Below are 13064 nucleotides of genomic sequence, written 5' to 3'. Positions count from 1 at the left end.
GTGTGTGTGTGTGTGTGTGTGTGTGTGGTGTGTGTGTGGTGTGTGTGTGTGTGGTGTGTGTGTGTGTGTGGTGTGTGTGTGTGTGGGTGTGTGTGTGGTGTGTGTGTGTGTGTGTGTGTGTGTGTGTGTGTGGTGTGTGTGTGTGTGTGTGTGTGTGTGGTGTGTGTGTGGTGTGTGTGTGTGTGTGGTTTGTGTGTGTGTGTGTGTGTGTGTGTGTGTGTGTGTGTTTTGTGTGTGTGTGGTGTGTGTGTGTGTGTGTGTGTGTGTGTGTGTGTGTGTGTGTGTAAAATAGCTCATTTAGACGATTTGGCAGTTGGAACAGATGAGTGTTAGTGTTTTGAGAGATTCTATCCTGATGATAATGATGTTTTTCTTCCCAGTGCTCCTGGATGTATCATCTGGTGGATGTATCATCTGGAATATGTTTTTAAAGCACTCATCTTCCCTCAACATTGAAATCTGTGTTCGGGAGGACAATGTTAGTTTGTCTCATGATGAAAGGACTTTGAACTCAACGTTGTTTATCTTGTTTGGTGGGTGGGATTGCAGATGAAGACTTGCAGCATGGAATAATAAGATATTGAGTATAGAGATGTATAAACACAGAACTGCCTCAGAATTCAATCCAACCAGCATCTCATTGATTAACTATATTCAGGGCAATCACCCCCCCCCCCCCCCCCTCTGTACGCCCCCCTCCCCCCTCCCCCCTCCCTCCCTCCCTCCTCCCCCCTCCCTCCTCCCCCCTCCCTCCTCCCTCCCTCCCTCCCTCATCCCCCTCCCCCTCCCTCCCTCCTCCTCCCTCCCTCCCTCATCCCCCTCCCCCTCCTCCCTCCTCCCTCCTCCCTCCTCCCTCCTCCCTCCTCCCTCCCCCTCCCTCCTCCCTCCCTCCTCCCTCCCTCCCTCCTCCCCCTCCCCCTCCCCCTCCCTCCCTCCTCCCTCCTCCCTCCTCCATCCTCCCCCTCCCTCCTCCCTCCCTCCTCCCTCCCTCCCTCCTCCCCCTCCCCCTCCCTCCCTCCTCCCTCCTCCCTCCTCCCTCCTCCCCCCCTCCCTCATCCCCCTCCCCCTCCCTCCCTCCTCCCTCCTCCCTCCTCCTCCCTCCCTCATCCCCCTCCCCCTCCCTCCCTCCTCCCTCCCTCCCTCCTCCCCCTCCCCCTCCCTCCCTCCTCCCTCCTCCCACCTCCCCCCTCCCTCCTCCCCCCTCCCCCTCCCCCTCTCTCCATCCTCCCCCCTCCCTCCTCCCCCCTCCCCCTCCCTCCTCCCTCCTCCCACCTCCCTACCCTACTTTCCATCCCTCCTCTAAAAAAAAAAGGAAAATAATGCACTAGAAATAGGCCTATATTAAAGCCTTAGTGGGGGACTTTAGCACTTTGGCAAGAGCATGCTGGTGTTTTTTCATCTTCATGGCTTAGCTTAGCTGTCAAGGTTTGGAACAAAAGCCTCACCAGGCAATAATAAACCTGGTATAACTATAAGTAATTACCCAGAATGGCACATAATCCTCCTCGGCAGCCAGTTTCACGAACACCAGCACATTAGCCACCGCCACGGACTATAATGGTGCTTTTAGTAGAGTAGGGATGTGGTTGATGGTGCAATTAAGAGTATTTTTTAGTAGCTAGCTCTGGTTTTAAGGCAATAAAGGCATAGTAAACGACAGATATAGCTTGTATCAGTCTGCAGGCTGCTGTACTGACAGGCCGACTTCAGGTAATGTTAAGGCTGTCTGCTCCTGATACTCTCTGTGAAACGCCTTCTGACCAGTAAAATCAATGTTTCTTTTAGGCATTATAGAAACCTTTGTAGTTGATGGAATAATGGAATTATAATGTAGACTAAGCTCGTGGCGTTCTGATGTCCCATCCTGTAGTAAGAATAACGTTGACGTTAATTCATGTCGTTTTAAGTGTCTAACCCCTGGATGCTTTATTTTCTCAGTGTTCCCTTCCTGGATATCGCCTTAGCCAAAAATGTATCCATTCTGTCCCTTTTAATGGTGTTTATGTTGTGAATGAAATTAGGTTTACCTTGTGAGGCCGTAGTGCATGAAAACCTAACTCTGACTGTGGCCCTTCAGGGTCCGGATTCATGAAGCTTCTAGAACTAGAATCAGTCCTAATGTAGGATTCATAAAGCTTCTAGAACTAGAATCAGTCCTAATGTAGGATTCATAAAGCTTCTAGAACTAGAATCAGTCCTAATGTAGGATTCATAAAGCTTCTAGAACTAGAATCAGTCCTAATGTAGGATTCATAAAGCTTCTAGAACTAGAATCAGTCCTAATGTAGGATTCATAAAGCTTCTAGAACTAGAATCAGTCCTAATGTAGGATTCATAAAGCTTCTAGAACTAGAATCAGTTCTAATGTAGGATTCATGAAGCTTCTCAAAGTAGGAGTGCGGAACTAGAATCAGTCCTAATGTAGGATTCATGAAGCTTCTCAAAGTAGAAGTGCGGAACTAAAATCAGTCCTAATGTAGGATTCATGAAGCTTCTCAAAGTAGAAGTGCGGAACTAGAATTAGTCCTAATGTAGGATTCATGAAGCTTCTCAAAGTAGAAGTGCGGAACTAGAATCAGTCCTAATGTAGGATTCATGAAGCTTCTCAAAGTAGGAGTGCGGAACTAGAATCAGTCCTAATGTAGGATTCATGAAGCTTCTTAAAGTAGAAGTGTGGAACAAGAATCAGTCCTAATGTAGGATTCATAAAGCTTCTCAAAGTAGGAGTGTGGAACTAGAATCAATCCTAATGTAGGATTCATAAAGCTTCTCAAAGTAGGAGTGCGGAACTAGAATCAGTCCTAATGTAGGATTCATGAAGCTTCTCAAAGTAGAAGTGCAGAACTAGAGTCAGTCCTAATGTAGGATTCATGAAGCTTCTCAAAGTAGAATTGCGGAACTAGAATCAGTCCTAATGTGGGATTCATTAAGCTTCTTAAAGTAGAAGTGTGGAACTAGAATCAGTCCTAATGTAGGATTCATAAAGCTTCTCAAAGTAGGAGTGTGGAACTAGAATCAGTCCTAATGTAGGATTCATAAAGCTTCTCAAAGTAGGAGTGCAGAACTAGAATCAGTCCTAATGTAGGATTCATAAAGCTTCTCAAAGTAGAAGTGCGGAACTAGAATCAGTCCTAATGTAGGATTCATGAAGTTTCTCAAAGTAGAAGTGTGGAACTAGAATCAGTCCTAATGTAGGATTCATGAACCTTCTTAAAGTAGAAGTGTGGAACTAGAATCAGTCCTAATGTAGAATTCATAAAGCTTCTCAAAGAAGGAGTGCGGAACTAGAATCAGTCCTAATGTAGGATTCATAAAGCTTCTCAAAGTAGAAGTGTGGAACTAGAATCAGTCCTAATGTAGGGATTCATGAAGCTTCTCAAAGTAGAAGTGTGGAACTAGAATCAATCCTAATGTAGGATTCATAAAGCTTCCTAATGTAGGATTCATGAAGCATCTCAAAGTAGAAGTGCGGAACTAGAATCAGTCCTAATGTAGGATTCATGAAGTTTCTCAAGGTAGAAGTGCGGCACTAGAATCAGTCCTTATGTAGGATTCATGAAGCTTCTCAAAGTAGAAGTGCGGAACTAGAATCAGTCCTAATGTAGGATTCATGAAGCTTCTTAGAGTAGAAGTGTGGAACTAGAATCTGTCCTAATGTAGGATTCATGAAGCTTCTCAAAGTAGGAGTGCGGAACTAGAATCAGTCCTAATGTAGGATTCATAAAGCTTCTCAAAGTAGAAGTGCGGAACTAGAATCAGTCCTAATGTAGGATTCATGAAGTTTCTCAAAGTAGAAGTGTGGAACTAGAATCAGTCCTAATGTCGGATTCATGAAGCTTCTTAAAGTAGAAGTGTGGAACTAGAATCAGTCCTAATGTAGGATTCATAAAGCTTCTCAAAGTAGGAGTGCGGAACTAGAATCAGTCCTAATGTAGGATTCATAAAGCTTCTCAAAGTAGAAGTGTGGAACTAGAATCAGTCCTAATGTAGGGATTCATGAAGCTTCTCAAAGTAGAAGTGTGGAACTAGAATCAATCCTAATGTAGGATTCATAAAGCTTCTCAAAGTAGAAGTGTGGAACTAGAATCAGTCCTAATGTAGGATTCATAAAGCTTCTCAAAGTAGGAGTGCGGAACTAGAATCAGTCCTAATGTAGGATTCCTTAAAGCTTCTCAAAGTAGAAGTGCGGAACTAGAATCAGTCCTAATGTAGGATTCATAAAGTTTCTCAAAGTAGGAGTGTGGAACTAGAATCAGTCCTAATGTAGGATTCATAAAGCTTCTCAAAGTAGGAGTGCGGAACTAGAATCAGTCCTAATGTAGGATTCATAAAGCTTCTCAAAGTAGAAGTGCGGAACTAGAATCAGTCCTAATGTAGGATTCATGAAGCATCTCAAAGTAGAAGTGCGGAACTAGAATCAGTCCTAATGTAGGATTCATGAAGCTTCTCAAGGTAGAAGTGCGGCACTAGAATCAGTCCTAATGTAGGATTCATGAAGCTTCTCAAAGTAGGAGTGTGGAACTAGAATCAGTCCTAATGTAGGATTCGTAAAGCTTCTCAAAGTGTGGAACAAGATTCAAACCCAATAGAATCGATGTCCCGCACCCCCGCGAAAATCTAATTAGCATAATCAAAACATTCCCATAACAATCTGTCAGTTTAAGCTAGATATATGTTTTTTTGCGTTGAATGCGTCTCAATCCACAGCATCCTCCTATGTCGTACTTCCGCATCTGTGGTGAAAGGTAGAACGTTGTTTGTCAGACCACGAGCTATCCTGAAAATCTTAGACTGCTATGAGCTGAACTAGAATCAGTATAGGTGAACGTTGATCCTTAACCTTTACTTCTGAGTTAAGAATGTGGTTGGTTGCTAACTAGTCTGAAGGGTTTTTTCTGCATAAAGATTATTTTGTCACTGTATTAAAGAGAGTCTCCGGATACTTTTTAGCCAAAGTTCCGGAGCATGTCTTTAAAATAAGCAAGTGCTGCCAGTCTTCGCTGTATTCCTATTGTTCATAGAGCCTTGCTATAGATTCAGTGTTAGTAGCTGTTAAAATTAGAAAATGAAGTAGACTTAAAAGACACCTCAGCAACATAATGCATGGATGGTGGTGGTGGTCTGGGAGCTCAGTGCTTATACAGGGTAGGGCTGGGTATTGCCATGGACCTCATGATACGATGTTATCACGATACTTAGGTACCGATACGATATGTATTGTGACCATGGTGCTTGCCTACGGAGCTATGAGGGGAACGGCACCTCCGTACCTTCAGGCTCTGATCAGTCCCTACACCCAAACGAGGGCATTGCGTTCATCCACCTCTGGCCTGCTGGCTCCCCTACCTCTGCGGAAGCATAGTTCCCGCTCAGCCCAGTCAAAACTGTTCGCTGCTCTGGCACCCCAATGGTGGAACAAGCTCCCTCACGATGCCAGGACAGCGGAGTCACTCACCACCTTCCGGAGACATTTGAAACCCCACCTCTTTAAGGAATACCTGGGATAGGATAAAGTAATCCTTCTACCCCCCCCTTACCCCCCCCCCCAACCCCCAAAAATAAAACAAATAAAAAAATAAACATTGTAAAGTGGTTATCCCACTGGCTATAAGGTGAATGCACCTTTTTGTAAGTCGCTCTGGATAAGAGCGTCTGCTAAATGACGTAAATGTAAATGTAAATGTGATTATCACGATTCTATATGTATTGCGATTCAATACTGGGATTTTATTGCGATTCGATGTTCCAAACATATTGCTCATCATACACTGAGTATACCAAACATTAGGAACACCTTCCTAAAATAATATCCCGACATGTAACTGTATCAGGATATTATTAATAGTATTATACCGCATTAACAAAAATGTATGCACGCATGACTGTAAGTCGCTTTGGATAAAAGCGTCTGCTAAATGGCATATTATTATTATTATTTACCTATAAATACTATACCGCATTAATGTATGACGTGAGTGCCGTGTTTTTTTGTGTGTGTGTGCATCTGTCGATATGTGAGGGTGTGTATAAAATGAATACCGTAGCAGCTGTAGTTATCAGAACTTGTGAAGGGTAGAACTGAGCTAAAGGCTAGAGCTGCCGGTTTCAAGGAGTGGGACGCATATAAGAAATCCTGCTACAATCTCTGACGAACCATCAAACAGGCAATGTGTTAATACTAGACTAAGATAGAATCCTACTTCGCCGGCTCTGATTCCCATTAACATGAGCCTACCAGACTAGCTAAATGCCTTCTATGCTCGTTTCGAGGGCAAGCAACACTGAACCATGCATGAGAGCACCAGCTGTTCCAGACGATCACGCTCCCCGTAGCAGATGTAAGACCTTTAAACAGGTTAACATTCTCAAGGCCGCAGGACGCGTACTCTGAGCATGCGCTGACCAGCTGGCAATTGTCTTCACTGACATTTTCAACCTCTCCCTGACCCAGGCTGTAATAACTACATGTTGCAATTTGCATACCGCCCCAACAGATCCACAAATTACGTAATCTCTATTTCACTCCACACTGCCCTTTCCCACCTGGACAAGAGGAACACCTATTTGAGAATGCTGATCATTGACTATAGCTCAGCGTTCAACACCATACTGCCCACAAAGCTCATCACTAAGCTAAGGCACCCTGGGACTGAACACCTCCCTCTCCAACTGCATCAAGGACTTCCTGACGGGTCGCCCCCAAGTGGTGAGGGTAGGCAACAACACATCCGCCACACTGACCCTCAACACAGTCCAACACACGACTCAACACACGACTCCAACACCATCATTAAGTTTGCTGACGACACAACAGTGGTTGGCCTGATCACCGACGACGATGAGATAGCCTGTAGGGAGGAGGTAAGAGAGCTGGCAGTGTGGTGCCAGGCTGTAGTGGAGCGGGTTGAGAGTTTCAAGTTCCTTGGTGTCCACATCACCAACAAACTATCATGGCCCAAACACACCAAGACAGTCGGGAAGAGGGCACGACAAAAAACCTTTTGCCCCTCAGGAGACTGAAAATATTTGGCGTGGGTCCCCAGATCCTCAAAAGGTTCTACAGCTGCACCATCGAGAGCATCCTGACTGGTTGCATCACTGCCTGGTATGGCAACTGCTCGGCCTCCGACCGCAACATTTTAGATTAGATTTTAATGTTCTATCACTTTGATTGCTTACTGCTTACAACCCAGAACCAATCCACACGGAGAACAAAGACAATTAAAAGACAGAACCGGGATTAAATGATCATTTTTATGTGTTAATTTATGATCCTGTTTGGTGATTTGCCTCGAAGAAGGCGCTTAAAGTCAAGTGTATTTTCCCGACACACTCCAGGAGCAGTGAAGCGGAATGATGTTGAAGGCAATCTAATTCTGAGCAGATTTGTATCCTTCACGCTCATTTCCACATTAGCTTGACTGACTAAGGCCTCTTCCCAAATAGCACCCTATTCCCTATATAGCTCCTATGGGCCCTGGTCAAAAGTAGTCCACCGTATAGGGAATAGGGTGCCATTTGGGATGTAGACTAAAGGCTCGTTCCACCAAATTCGGTGCCTTTTGAGATGTGTAACTTGGTGAAAAACAACATATCTAATGTTTACATTCTGTCATAAAGAATTATGTGGTCCTCTGTAGCTCAGCTGGTAGAGCACGGCGCTTGTAACGCCAGGGTAGTGGGTTCGATCCCCGGGACCACCCATACAAAAAAAAAATGTATGCACGCATGACTGTAAGTCGCTTTGGATAAAACCGTCTGCTAAATGCCATATTTATAAAGAGCACATGTTCAACTTAATAAACAACATGCTTTCCCATCTCAAGAGGTTGAATAAAAAAAAAAAGCCTATGAATTAACAGATTTCATCTTAAATCAGCCTTAGAACCAAATCAGCCTGGGTAATGGAATGTTGTTGTGTGCAACAGGGAGGGGCAATTGAAAGCAAGCTCCACATCCAAAAATGTAATTGTTAAAACATTTCTAGCCTGTCTATATATGGGTAACAGGGTTGACGTGTTATGCTCGACCCACTCAGTTTTCCACCACAAAACACTAGAAAATGGCAAAAAAAATTGTAGAACCAGCTCACCTGCTTTTACACTTAAGATTTGATGTTATATGTTCAGTGTTTCTTTAGAAAAAAAATTAAGAAATAGTTTCACCATAATTAAAACAAGAGTTTAGTTCATGAAACAGGGTTGACCTTAAAATGAGGGACAGACGTAAATGAATCACTAATCACATAAAATAAATTATAATCTTCAGAAATGACTTTGTCAAAGCAGCAAAATGACTGGGGCTTTATAATGATGGATTATATATTTATATAATGGAGGTGAAACTTGGAGACATTTTGGGGATTAATTGGGTAACATTTTTCCTAGAAGTCAGAGTGTGCACAGAGGGACATGTAAAAATGCTGAATTTTGGCACTTTAGCAAGTCTAAATTCATATACAAAAAATGGATTTATTCAATTCTGCATGTGGTCTATATTAAAGCCAGGGCACTTAATGTAATATAACAGTATTTTAAAATTCAAAATTGGTGCACAAGTTCTACTTAAGATGCCAAAGGGATGTAAAAGGCCCTCTTTTCACGGAATGGCCCTAAACCATCTGCTTAACGTATGGCTCGCCTCATATACGCTCGAGATGTTTGAATCCAGTCCAATAACATAATGGTGATCATGTTTAATAAAGATGATCATGTTTAATAATGGTAGTAATGTTTTATTATCTCATACAGCATATAGGTTCAGTGAAATGTGTTGTTTTACAGGGTCAGCCATAGTAGTACGGCGCCCCTGGAGCAAATTAGGGTTAAGTGCCTTGCTCAAGGGCATATCGACAGTTTCCCCCCCCCCCCTCGTCGGCTCAGGTATTCGAACCTTCGACCTTTCGGATACCGGTCCAACACTCTAACCGCTAGGCTAACCTGCCGCTACATCGCCGTTTAACAACGGTGATGGTGTTTGGTTGACAGCCTGGCTGTAACGCTGAAGTCTGGACTACATGTTGTTGCATAGCAGCTCTGTGGGTGGAGCTATAGCCTGGTCCCAGATATGTTTGTGTTGTCTTGGCAACTTGTCACGTTTGAATCCAGTCCAATAACACAATAGCAAACATGCTTAAGACAGCCTGGCTTTAAAGCCGAAGTCTGGACTGGATGTTGTAGCACAGCAGGTGAAACTACAGGCCTGGTTCTAGAAATGTCTGTGTTGTCTGGCCGGCTACTGTGGTCATTGTCACGTGTGTTGGCAAGACAACATAAACAGATCTGGGTGAATTATTATTCTCGTGCAATGAGTGTAAACCATACCCCAGGTAATAGAGAAAACACAAGCTAAGTAGCTAACGTAAAGAAAACTTCAACTCAATGTTACCGTTGATTCTGTTCGTGTTTATTACTACAGCTCTCAACCATTAGGCCAATGGAGGCATTTAGCTAACAGGCATGATGGTGATCATTAGACGCACATCACCGTTTACCACGACTAATTACTGACTAGAACGAAGCCATACGATGTGTCCCAAGTAGCACCCTATTCCCTACGTAGTGTACTACTTTTAAAGTAGTGCACTATATATAGGCAATAGGGTCCTATTTGGGACGTAGCCCTTGAAGGACAACTTCACCGCTTTTCAACCTCATTATCTCCAGCACAATACCAGGATCCACTTGACTAAACAGGTAACGTAGTGAATCGATGTGGATGGTAACATAGTGAATCCATGTGGATGGTAACATAGTGAATCCATGTGGATGGTAACATAGTGAATCCATGTGGATGGTAACATAGTGAATCCATGTGGATGGTAACATAGTGAATCCATGTGGATGGTAACATAGTGAATCCATGTGGATGGTAACATAGTGAATCCATGTGGATGGTAACATAGTGAATCCATGTGGGTGGTAACATAGTGAATCCATGTGGATGGTAACATAGTGAATCCATGTGGATGGTAACATAGTGAATCCATGTGGGTGGTAACATAGTGAATCCATGTGGATGGTAACATAATTAATCCATGTGGGTGGTCACATAATTAATCCATGTGGGTGGTAAGATAGTGACTCCATGTGGATGGCATTCACCTTCATCCCATTTATCTTCCTCCACTAATGGTCAGAATGGTCTCTCAGCCACACCACCGCTAAGTGCAGCTGCCGGGGCCGTACGGTAGAACGTCCATAACCCGGTAGGGGTTCAGCAGCAGGGTTAATTGGGGGAGTGAATGAAATGTTAAAGCCCAGAGTCTTTACGGTGTTTTGGTCTCAATTAAAGAGAAAAGCAACACCTGGGGCCCAGCTAGTTAGCCAACCAGGGACCAGATCTACCCAGTTAGTAATAGGAAGCAGTGCTATTGTTATTAGTCTGTTCAACCATCAATCATTTTGTATCACGCTAATTGATTGTCTGAATGGTTTATATTGATTAGATGGTGATGGTATTATGTGGTTGATGGTAAACCCCCTCTTCTGAATTAATGTCTCAATGTCTTCCATTATTGTCTGTTCTCTCCTCTGTATAGCCTCATTGTCAGATCCTCTGTGTGTGTGTGTGTGTGTGTGTGTGTGTGTGTGTGTGTGTGTGTGTGTGTGTGTGTGTGCGTGTGCGTGTGTGTGTGCGTGCGTGCGTGCGTGCGTGCGTGTGTGTGTGTGTGTGTGTGTGTGCGTGTGCGTGTGCGTGTGAGTGGGTGTGTGTGTGTGTGGGTGTTTTCCGCGACGCCTCCTTGTCAGACCCTTCTACTTCTCATTAATCTGAAGGGACTAGGAGTTCAGAATTCGAAAATGGCTCGTTTCATATTTTAATTATGTATCAGTTTCTGTTAGATCTAGCTGTGCAGACAACTTGCTTGTGGTGCTACAGAATTTCGAGTGAAGTGTTAAGTGGATCCCTCTTAAGAACATTTGTTTCTGCTAAAACAAAGAGTGTCTGAACAGATCTAAAGCTTCTTTATCTACCTGTCATGTGGATCTAATGGTAGACCTCTCTGGAGGAAGGCTATTCAGACACAGAGGATCCGTCCCAAATGGCACCCTATTCCCTATATAGCGCACTACTTTAGACCAGAGAATGGCACCCTATTCCCTATATAGCGCACTACTTTAGACCAGAGAATGGCACCCTATTCCCTATATAGCGCACTACTTTAGACCAGAGAATGGCACCCTATTCCCTATATAGTGCACTACTTTAGACCAGAGAATGGCACCCTATTCCCTATATAGCGCACTACTTTAGACCAGAGAATGGCACCCTATTCCCTATTTAGCGCACCACTTTAGACCAGAGAATGGCACCCTATTACCTATATAGCGCACTACTTTAGACCAGAGAATGGCACCCTATTCCCTATATAGCGCACTACTTTAGACCAGAGAATGGCACCCTATTCCCTATTTAGCGCACTACTTTAGACCAGAGAATGGCACCCTATTCCCTATATAGCGCACTACTTTAGACCAGAGAATGGCACCCTATTCCCTATATAGCGCACTACTTTAGACCAGAGAATGGCACCCTATTCCCTATATAGCGCACTACTTTAGACCAGAGAATGGCACCCTATTCCCTATATAGCGCACTACTTTAGACCAGGGCCTTGGTCTAAAGTAGTGCACTATATAGGGACTAGGTTGCCATTTCCCTCTGTCCAAGGTAGTGCACTGTACAGGGAATAGGGTTCTATTTGAGACGCACCCTCTTGGTGAATAGCTGTGTGATTTGTGGTCGCAGGGTCTCATTGCTAGAACAGGTTCTCGGAGTGTTGGTATTAGGGCGACTAGCTAGTGCCAGCCTGTGAGATTTACATACATTGACACGGTCATTTCACATGTAAGAGCATTAAAGAGTGAACCGGCCCGGTTGTGTGAGTGATGATAACAGGGTTTTCTAATTGCGTAACCCCTAACTCGCTGGCCTCTGAAGAAACAGCCGACCCATAATTCCTGTCATTCACCTTGAGGAGGTATACTGACGGACTGAGGAGGAGGAGGAGGAGGAGGAGGAGGAGGAAGAGGAGGAGAGGAAGGAGCTAGGCCTATTTTATCAGTGGAGGGAGACGGAGGAGCTCTCTAGGCTGTCTACCGTTAGCTCTGCTGACTTCAGAGGAGGCTGGGCAGACTGAGCTCTCTGCAGTTTACAGGCAGTCCTACTTACGTCTAGGCTTTAGTGTTCTGTTTCCACTTCATTACTCTTGATCACAGCTTTAATTAAAAGCTTCATCCTCGCTGTCTGAAGAACCGGCACCAACCCCTAGAGGGCTGTGTTCTGGTCATCAGTGTGGTTAAGGGTTAAGGGTTAAGGGTTAAGGGTTAAGGGTTAGGTTTAAAAATCTGATTTTATGACTTTGGCCGTGCCAGCTAGTGACCGTTCTGCAGAGCTGCCTCCCTGTGTGTAACCAGCCTCTGTGTAACCAGCATCAGCCCCTGTGTAACCAACACCAAACCCTGTGTAACCAGCCCCGGTGTAACCAGCACCAGCCCCTGTGTAACCAGCCCCGGTGTAACCAGCACCAGCCCCTGTGTAACCAGCCCCTGTGTAACCAGCACCAGCCCCTGTGTAACCAGCACCAGCCCCTGGAGGTCTGTGTTTACCTCTGACTGTCGTCTCTCTCTTGGGACTGGAGACTGGAGGTCTGTGTTTACCACTGACTGTCGTCTCTCTCTTGGGACTGGAGACTGGAGGTCTGTGTTTACCACTGACTGTCGTCTCTCTCTTGGGACTGGAGACTGGAGGTCTGTGTTTACCACTGACTGTCGTCTCTCTCTTGGGACTGGAGACTGGAGGTCTGTGTTTACCACTGACTGTCGTCTCTCTCTTGGGACTGGAGACTGGAGGTCTGTGTTTACCACTGACTGTCGTCTCTCTCTTGGGACTGGAGACTGGAGGTCTGTGTTTACCACTGACTGTCGTCTCTCTCTTGGGACTGGAGACTGGAGGTCTGTGTTTACCTCTGACTGTCGTCTCTCTCTTGGGACTGGAGACAGTGCTGCTTCAACACCAACTCCAGCTCAACTCTAGGTATGTCAGTTACATGGACCTGTTCAACC

The 13064-nt window shown here is 44.7% G+C and overlaps 1 protein-coding gene across 1 annotated transcript in view; it reads left to right on the top strand.

Moving 5' to 3' along the window:
* Positions 1-10011: 10011 nt before the first annotated feature.
* Positions 10012-13064, top strand: part of LOC311128781 (neuropilin-2-like) — a gene marked incomplete at its 5' end in the record, with an annotated part of 39522 nt that continues 36469 nt past the window's right edge. Inside the window, 2 exons of the mRNA XM_084161023.1 lie at positions 10012-10020; positions 12432-12573. Of these exons, the coding sequence (XP_084017149.1) occupies positions 10012-10020; positions 12432-12573 (151 nt within the window). The remainder of the gene's footprint in view (positions 10021-12431; positions 12574-13064) is intronic.

Source organism: Coregonus lavaretus (genome assembly GCF_964263955.1).
Source record: "Coregonus lavaretus genome assembly, chromosome: 5".
NCBI lineage: Eukaryota > Metazoa > Chordata > Actinopteri > Salmoniformes > Salmonidae > Coregonus > Coregonus lavaretus.
This window is presented reverse-complemented; position numbering and strand designations above follow the sequence as displayed.